The 9,560-nt window shown below is 36.8% G+C and overlaps 1 protein-coding gene across 1 annotated transcript in view; it reads right to left on the reverse strand.

Moving 5' to 3' along the window:
- LOC106793799 overlaps positions 1-5,587 on the reverse strand; it is a 28,613-nt gene extending 23,026 nt beyond the window's left edge. Inside the window, exons 1-2 of the mRNA XM_014761006.1 lie at positions 5,370-5,587; positions 4,936-5,201 (exon numbers count right to left, since the gene is read on the reverse strand). Of these exons, the coding sequence (XP_014616492.1) occupies positions 4,936-5,201; positions 5,370-5,587 (484 nt within the window). The remainder of the gene's footprint in view (positions 1-4,935; positions 5,202-5,369) is intronic.
- Positions 5,588-9,560: the final 3,973 nt, after the last annotated feature.

The following is a 9,560-nucleotide window of genomic DNA, read 5'->3' on the forward strand; positions in this document are numbered from 1 at the left end:
GGTGTATTCGAGCGGGTGCGAAACCACCGCTGATGGAAAAGACGTGAATAAGGAAAGAAAGAGAAAGAGAGAGAGAAAGAGAGAGAGAGAGAGAGGAACGAGAACCAATAAGCTTAGATATTGTTTAAAATTCAACTAACATATATTTATCGTATCTGTTATTTACGTTAGAGTTCGTGATAAAAAAAAAAGATTAAATAGAAAGAAGATGAAAGTTAAGAAAAATACGAGTCAACCACCCTTTCGTATGATGCCTAATTCGTTTCGTATTTTTCATCGAGGAAAAATAATATTATTTTGTTAAAAGTTATCATCATTTATCTGGCATAGTGTTATATTGAAATTTTGGAAATAATATTAATCAGGGAAATATTAGTTTTATAAATTGTAAGAATATTTTGAAATATAAATACATCGAAATCATCTGGTTCATCCAGAGTGTTTGGAAAATTTGTGTTCAAATTTGTCATGAATTTATGTCATCGTGTTATATTAAATCAAAATTGTAAAATAATATTAATCAGAAAAATTGGTGTGTGTTGTATAAATCGTAGTAATATTTTTCTATCGTGTTTAACGTCTTATATGAACATTGAAAAATAATATATTCGCGTTGTGCATCGAAAGAAAAATAATATTCGTGATATTTTTGGGGAAACTTTTTGTTAAAAGTTATCGTCATTTATTTGGCATCGTGTTATATTGAAATTTTGAAATAATATTAATCTGAGAAATTAGTTTTATAAATCGTAAGAATATTTTGAAATATAAATGCATCGAAATCATAGAATGTGACATCGAAATAATATAATTCAGAAAAAATAATATTCGTGATAGGTATTTGGAAAATTTTTGTTCTAATTTGTCATCAATTTATGGCATCGTCTTATATCGAAATTTTGAAATAGTATTATTAATCAAAGAAATGCGCAATTTGTGTTATAAATCATAGAAATATTTGTGCATCGTCTTTAACACTAAACATACGATGACAGGTCAAAAATTCTTTTTACATAAATGATATATATTTTGTTATACATACATCGATAAATATATGACTTTTTCAAGATGAATCATTTGATACATTGTGGATAGAAATATATATATATACATATACATGAAACATTTATAAACGTTTATTGTTAAACACACACCATTGAAAAATAATACAAATCAATGATACATAATACAATTTATATTAAAAATTATCGTAATTTTTAGCGAAACTTTATAAAATTGGTTTGATCAAGGGATTCTTCGATAGAAACGAGGATTAGATTCCGATTCCACGATTCTTCTGTTAATAATCATCTCGACGATGGATAAAAAATAAAATATATAAAAAAAATTAATTCAAAAAAAAAAAACACAAAAGAAATGGAGACCACGTTTTTCTCGTTATCCGAGATTTTAGCTGGCAGCTACCTGAACCAAACGACGAGAAGGATCAAAGCGCACTCGAGTTCGGGAACAGGTTGTACAAAGGACGCGACGGATCCGAAGAGATTACCGTCGAAAACGTCTGCTAATTTCCTGCACCAACCCCAACGTTCACTCGTGCGCGCGATCTGATAAGCTTATTCTCCTATAAAAACTTTTCAATCTTTCTCTAGAAACGTATATATGTCTATATATATATGTATATATATGTGTGTGTGTGTGTGTGTGTACGTAGAAATAAATATATTATATCTTTATAAATCCCATCATGAGAAACGATTTTGTCATAGTTAAACGAAACAAAAAATGTATTTTATATTATATCAATTAAAAATGAACCAAATTATTTTTTTTTGTAACATTAGTTAGAAACATTTCTAATTCATTATCTTCTAATATAAATTCTTAAGCTTTAAATGTATTTGTGTATGTGGAAGGGAAGGGGGGAAGGGGGGGTGTATACGCGTAAGAAAGTAAGTATCCTTATAAATCATCTTGTCGTGGTTAACAAAAAAAAAAAACAAAAGAAGTAAAATAACATTTTATCAATTACATATGAGAGAACGTTAAAACAATTTTTAACGCTGGATAGAAACATTTCTAATCCTACTAATCTTTCGATCTAAATTCTTAACTTTGATATATGGGTAAGAAAGTAAGTATCCTTATGATAAATCATCTTGACAATCTCGTCACGGTTAAGAAAAATAATAATTTAACGTCATATCCGTTTCAAATTAACAAATGAAATGTGGTAGTAACTTTGAATATATAATAAAAAATAATCTGCAGTACTTAAATAGCATTATCTTCTCGATCATTAACAAATGTGAAAATATTTGAATATTTTTCGTAAACTTAATCGTCTCGTCTCCCCCTCCCCCTCCATCATCCCACACCACACCACACCCTTAACGATCTCCTCGTCTTCGATCGAAGAAATAATAAAAACATTCCTTCGATTATAAATAAACTAATGTGAACATTAAAAACACGGCAAAAAAAAAAAACAGTATTTAATTTAGATTTGAATAGATTGTTCGTTCGGTAAATGAACGAACCAGGGCGTGGCACAAAGTAATTTCAAAGTAACGTGCGAAAAAAGAAGCACGACGAGATAAAGAAGAACACAAAAATTAGATCATAACCATGTAAACGATATTTTATCTACGAGTATATATTATTACTTCTAAACATCTCGAATAACGGAGGGAGGGGGGGTGGGCAGAGAGGGGACGCACTTATTTGAATCTTTGAAAATTTTCACCCCGAATTATTCTAAACCGATTCCATCTATGTTACACTCCAATTTTTATTCATATACAACGAGTTATCAAGATGAATCATTATGTCAAGATAATTATTAGATAAGTATCATCATGTGTGAGATTAAAACGTCATTTGACTAAATCATCCAAAACAAATCTAATCTTCTGATCACGCAATTTCAACGCCAAAATATGGGAAATAGAAATCAGTTTGTGGGAGAAAAGAGGAGGGGGAGAAGGAAGGAAGGAAGAAAAAAAAAGAAAAGAAAAGAGAAAGAAATTAAAATAGAAAGAAATTGAGATAAAAAGAAACATTGAATTGGAATCGCGTTCGGTTGTATATATATCAAAAGATACTTTCGAACGAGATTCTTTATTCTGACAGCATGGTTGACACGCTTGGTTGAATTCATGCAAAAAGGGTACACGTCGAAAACGTTCAAAGACGACTCAATCTATACACCACGATGATCCAAAAATAACGACGGATTCTTTTGACAAACATACGGTTAGAAGAATTAACGACGCGTGAGTACGGCAAATGAACAATTTTTTTGCACGTTGCTAAGTTTACCCGAACGCATACGCATTTTATCGAATAATATTTAATCTTGTTCGAAGATATTCGTGTGATAAAAGAGAGAGAGAGAGAGAGAGAGAGAGGAGACCTTTCTCGACTCGGTTAAAAATCCAATTAACGAACTCGCCCAAGTACCCAAATCTTTTTTTTTACCTTCATCCCCTCTTCACCGTTTTACCTCCACGCATCTTTCATCTAACATCGAACTTCGAAAAGCATGAAACGACGCGTTTGTCACGCTAGTTTAACACGCGACTCGAAAGACAATCTCTCTCTCTCTCTCTTTTTTTTTATTTCTTTCTTTCTTTCTTCCTTCCCCCCTCTCCTGCACTGGCAATACCGGAAAGGAATGAACAATTGAAAACGTAAATTACTTAACGTTTGAAAAGAAATTTAGTTCATCGATTATATCTCTTACTACTGATGCTGCTGGCTGCTATTTGCTTTCATTTATTTATTTTCTTTTATTTTCATTTCCTTTTTTTTCTTCTCTTGTAATAATAATACAAGAAGAAGAAGAAGAACAACAAAAAAAAACAGAACGGATAATTATCGAATCGAAAACACGATCTTCGAAGGAAGGAAGAAGGAAGAATCGGATTCTCTTTCTCTCTATCTATCTCTCTCTCTCTCTCTATCTATCTATCTTTCTCTATCTCTTTCTCTGAGATGGCAATAATTACAATTTACTTTAGATATATCGTATAAATCGTGGTAGAGAAGAAGGAGTCCGTATAGATGCGTGTAACGGAGAAGAAACTGAACGATCCCATCCGGAAGGTAAAAAAATTAATTGCTTAAATCGTCGTTAATTATAGCTCGAGGATAGGGGATGCGTGTCTCGTCAAGAATCGACGTCGATCACGCCCGTGAATGCCAATGTATATATATGTGTGTGTGTGTAGTTGTGTGTTGTGCGTGTATCTTCTATGCGTGGTAAGTACTTAAGTACTCCCAGTAGGAAAATGTGTTGGCACAAGGAGTAAAGTAACTAAGCAAGCAAGCAAGTAAGATGATATTAAGTATCCAAGTATACTACTCGTCGTTTCATTTCCATTTGACATTTTTTTTTTTGTTTCAAAAACGTTTATCCTTCTGGAAAAGTGTATACAGGTGCAAAAGATGGAAACATGTATTCTTCTTCTTCTTCTTCGAACGCTTTCACGATTTCTTTTCAAAACATCTCTCCGTGTAGATTCTTTTTCATACTTTTGCACTCCTTTTATATTATATTTCTTTTTTCTTTTTATTATTATTTCAACAAAATGCATAAAAAAGGTAATCGCGGATGGTGGTAGTGGTGTGGTAGTGGTGGTGGGTCACCCAGGTCTCCTGTGTGTGACGCATCGTAATTAACATACGTGGAATTAAAAAATCTTCTTTTGTTTGCGATTCGCGCACCATCGCGACTTATCTTTCCAAGCAAGATATGCACGCGCACGCACACGCACACGTACACAACAAACACGCGTACATCAAATCAAGAAATAAAAGGAAAACGAACGCGGTAAACATTTGTATACGATTAGGAGGTGTGTCGTAACAAGGAACAACACGCGAATGATTCGCGAATGCAAAATAATAAAAAGAAAAAAAAAAGAAAAAGAAGAGGAAAGATAAAAGAGAGAGAAAGAAAGATAAGCTCACCGTCGATTAGGGAAGCCGGTGGTACCGTCATTTGTTGATGATGGTGTGCAGCCGGATGCTGATGATGATGAGTCGGATGAACCTGAATGAGATGTGACCTCGTCTGGGAGAAGGTCGGCGAGGGTGGTTCCCAAGGTCGCGTTACACCCGTACTGACGGGAAGGTCCTCGTCGTGACAGCAAAACTTGTCACTTGCAGCGCCGGTACCGGCGCCACTGCAATTCACCACAGCGTGTCCCTCGTTATTGTTGTTGTTGTTGTTGCTATTACTTACGTCCGAGCCGCTTTGGCCGTTATTGTTGTTAGCATTTCCGTTGCTCCCGTTATTATTATTATTATTATGATTATTATTATTATTATTATTGGTCGCGTTAGAATTCGTATTATTATTATTATTATTATTACTATTGTTGCTATTGTTACTATTGCCGTTGGCGTTAGGATTATTATTATTACTATTATTATTATTATTATTATTATTATTATTAGTTAATAGTCTCGTAGAAGCGGTCGCGGGACTACCACTACCACTAGCACTGCCACTGACACTTCCACTGCCAATGCCCTCGACCTGCACCATCTCGGCGTCGATCGCAGCCACCGACTTGGCAGTACCACCAGGAGGGCTCGCGACGCCACCACCGATCATCATCACCAGACGAGATCTCTCGGCTGGATCCCCTCCACCAGTGCTTTCCTCCACCGGCTCCTCCTCCCTCGCACCTTGTTTCCTCCTCCTCTTTAACGCGCGCGCGCGCACGCACACACAACAACAAAAAACATACACGCACACGTATGCACACACACACACGTCGAGTGTCGTGCTTTCTTGCGTTCTCTATTGGAATACAAAATGTATCATCAGGCCACAGAGAGAATACAAACGCAATCGAATCTTTTTATTTTGTTTCTTCTTCTTCTACCTTCTCCTCCTCCTCCTCCACCAATTTCCCCTCCTCCTCCTCTTCTTCCTCCTACTTTCCGTCGTTGGTACCGACGGTGATAGTAGTAATAGTAATACGTTGTATTTTTGTTCTCCTCCTCCACCTCCTCGCCGTCCTCGACATCGACGAAAACGATAATAAAACGACGAGGTTGGGTAGCTCGCTCGTGGCGAGCTTTCTTCTTCCTCTTCTTCAACGTGACACGAGGAGTACAACATCACGTAAGCTCCACCGATCGTCTTCCATCGCTGCAATTTCTATCTATCTATCCCTATTTATCTATCTATCTATCTATCCTATTTTTATTTGATCTTCCTCCCTTTCTTATCTAACCCAATCACAAATATAATACAACGATGAATAACAATTCTTTCCTAATATCGTGTCTCTCTCTCTCTCTCTCTTTCTCTCTCTCTTTCTCTTTATCAGTTGTACCTTCCCTTTTATTTCTTAACGGCACACAACTTGGGGCGCCTGTTCGCGTTCCGCCGGATTCGAGAAGATTGTCTGCTTTCCGTTCTGAGACTCGTTCGAAGCGTAACCCGGACTAGCCTAACCCCCACCCCATTACTAACACACACCTCCAATCATTTGGTGGAGGTGTAATCGTGATTTAAAGCGTCCCGACGTCCGATACGTTCAACCCCTTCTTTTACCTTCTCTCTATCTATTTCTCTCTTTCTCTCTCTCCTCAAATATATATCTTTGTTTGGTCTTTAATAGAACCACCACCACCACCACCACCACAATACGCGAGATGATAAGAGAAGAGAAGAGAAACAACACCACCACCACTACTACCACCACCACGCAAAGTTAACGCTGCTCACGCTCCGCCGGATTCGAGCAGATTGCCTGCCTTCCGTTCGGACTCGTTCGAAGCGCGCACTCCGAGCGGCCTTACCCCCACCGTTTATTTAACCCGAGAAAGAGAAAGAGTAACACGTAGACAGACACCCAGAAGGAGAGAAAGAAAGAGAGAGAGAGAGTGAGAGAGAGAGAGAGAGAGAGAGAGTAAGAGATTTAAAGCGTCGCGACGCCCAGCCAGCACCACCTCCCCCTCCTTTCACCTCCCCACTTCATTTCCCATAGAGAACCCTCTTTCTCTAACTCTCTCTCTCTCTCTCTCTCATACCTTCGAGCAACCTGCTCTCTCTCTCTCTTTCTCTCTTAACACACTATGACGGGATTCAAGCGGATTGTCCGATCCCCGTTCGAAGCGCGCACCGTGCCACCGAACAACCTCCTCCTCCTCCTCCTCTTCCTCTTCCTTCTTCTTCACCACCCCCCTCCTATTCCTCTTCCTCCTGCTGCTGCCCCTCTTTTGCAAGTGAGATCGAGATTGAAGGTGCACCCTGGATGAAGGAGGTGGTCTCACGATTACCACGCCAATCCTCCTCGATCGAGTTCCTTCAAACCGGTTGAGAAGTCTCGCGTACTCACACACACACAGCAGTCAGATAAACTGACACTGCTATAAGCTTGACTTAGGGTATAAGAAAAAGATAGAGATAGATAGATAGTAGTATTAGTATTAGTAGAAGGGAAGAGATCGAAGAGGAAGCCTGACGAGAGTTTGTTAAAAAGCCAACCAAGTGCGCACAACCGTCGCGCATCCGTGGTTACATCTACGCCCACCGACCATTACCAACTCGATCGACCAATTGGCCAAGCTTGTGGACGCCCACCGAGCTCACCGACCTCGCCTTTTTCCTCTTCTTCCTCTTTTTCTTCTTCTTATTCTTATTCTTATTCGTGTCTCTTTCGCCCACGCTTTGGGAGTATTCGAAAAAAAAAAAAAAAAAAAAAGAAAACAAAAAAGAAATTATATTTCAACCTTAACCAAAGACCGTCGCTTAGTTAGCCCTATCTCTATCTCTATCTCTCTCACTGTCATTTTTAATGATCATTCGTTTGACCATATATCTCAAGATTTACCTTTATCATCTTATTTGGAAATCATGATCTTTTGTCATATCCATCTGTAATAATGATCCTTGGTTGTACACTCTCATATCTCCAATATAGTGTTTCTTAATAAAATTGTTTTTACGTTTGACAATGACTTGTTTTTTCTGCAAATGATCCTAATTTATCCGAGTCAAATTGTTTCAACGATAAAGAAAAAAAAAGTCGATTACAACGTAGACGAAAGTTTTGCGTAAACGGGGAAGAGAGGAGAGGAGAGGAAAAAAGAAATGATTGTAGTCTAAGGAAAAGAAAAAAAAAAAAAAGAAAAAGAAAAAAAGGAAATAATGGAGGGAAGAATAAGGGTGAGATTGAGATCGATGCACCCATCGTATAAATTGCCGAACGCACTCCGTCGTCTCGGTCGCGTGGATAAATCAATTTATACGTCTAAGAGGGTGAGAGGGTGGCTCATGGCAAAGGGAAATATCTTTTGCTGCTGGTGAACGCCACCATTCGCCATTTGCATGCTGCTCGCTCGTACATAGGTTACCTTACATACATACCTGCGGGTCGATGGTACCTACCCCTCAGGAAAAGCTGCTCGGTATATCGATCACCAAAGAGATGCCGTGCTTTTATACTTCAACCGAGCTACGTTCTACCTATAAATAATAGCTACCTGCGCGAACACTGTTCTATCTCTCTCTTTCTCTATCCTTATATTTCTCTTTATACAACCTCTAAGCCTTAATCGTCAGTGTGGATGGATACGATTGCGAACAACCGTAACTACACCTGCGAAATATACTTCCTACACCTTTGTTAAAACACCCCTTCTTCTCTTCCTAACCTTTACCATTTTCTTTTTATAATTCTACGAAAAGAGAAAAATTGCATTTACGATACAATTATATTATGTTAACGGATTTAACACTAAATGTTACGAGATTTGGATATGAAACGTTTTTTAATTTAAATTAAATTAATTCTAATTGATTATATATTAAAATGATTAATTAAGATTCAAATGTTATATCAACTTTTGCATAAGAGTTTTTGATATGTTTCAATACGAGTAATAAATAGTAATCGTCGTGATCTATTAATAATACAAGAAAATAACAACGTGTAAATATTGAAAATACCTTCCCCCAATGGGTTTTAAACATTTATTAATAAAAAGTACTCAAGTATCTCTGATAAATAAATCAAATGATATATCTATCATAGTAAGACCATTTCTTATGCCCGTTTATAAAAGAAAGACTATCACAACCCCATCGATCATCGTTTCTCTTCAAACGAACCTTTCGTTTTATATGAAAAACTAACCTGACAACATTTTTCTAAAACAATTAATGAATTCTAATTAAACCTAAAAGTATAACATCGTTGGCGTGTAACCATAATACAAACTAAACGATGTTACCTTACGACGAATCATGTCGTCACGTCCTGTTAGAGGATATGACACGTTTCTCTTCGTAATAAGCGCTTTCCAGTTAAAACTACGAGAGACTACTTGCAAACCAAATGACGTTTCTTTTATAACGCGAAACTTCCCTTCTAACGTTTCTAACATTTTTTTTGTTATAATTTTCCTTTTTTTTTTTTTTTCTTTTTATTATTTTACTTTTTTTTTTTATTAACGCACGTTACCCCGTTTCCTTCCTATCGTTAATTACAATTACGTTTTTATACACACACACACACACACACACTCGTTTGAAATTTAATCACGTATTCCAATGACGTTTAATTAATTTATTG

This window comes from Polistes canadensis, unplaced genomic scaffold, assembly GCF_001313835.1.
Source record: "Polistes canadensis isolate GaletaPanama2010 unplaced genomic scaffold, ASM131383v1 scaffold_19, whole genome shotgun sequence".
NCBI classification, from domain to species: Eukaryota; Metazoa; Arthropoda; class Insecta; order Hymenoptera; family Vespidae; genus Polistes; species Polistes canadensis.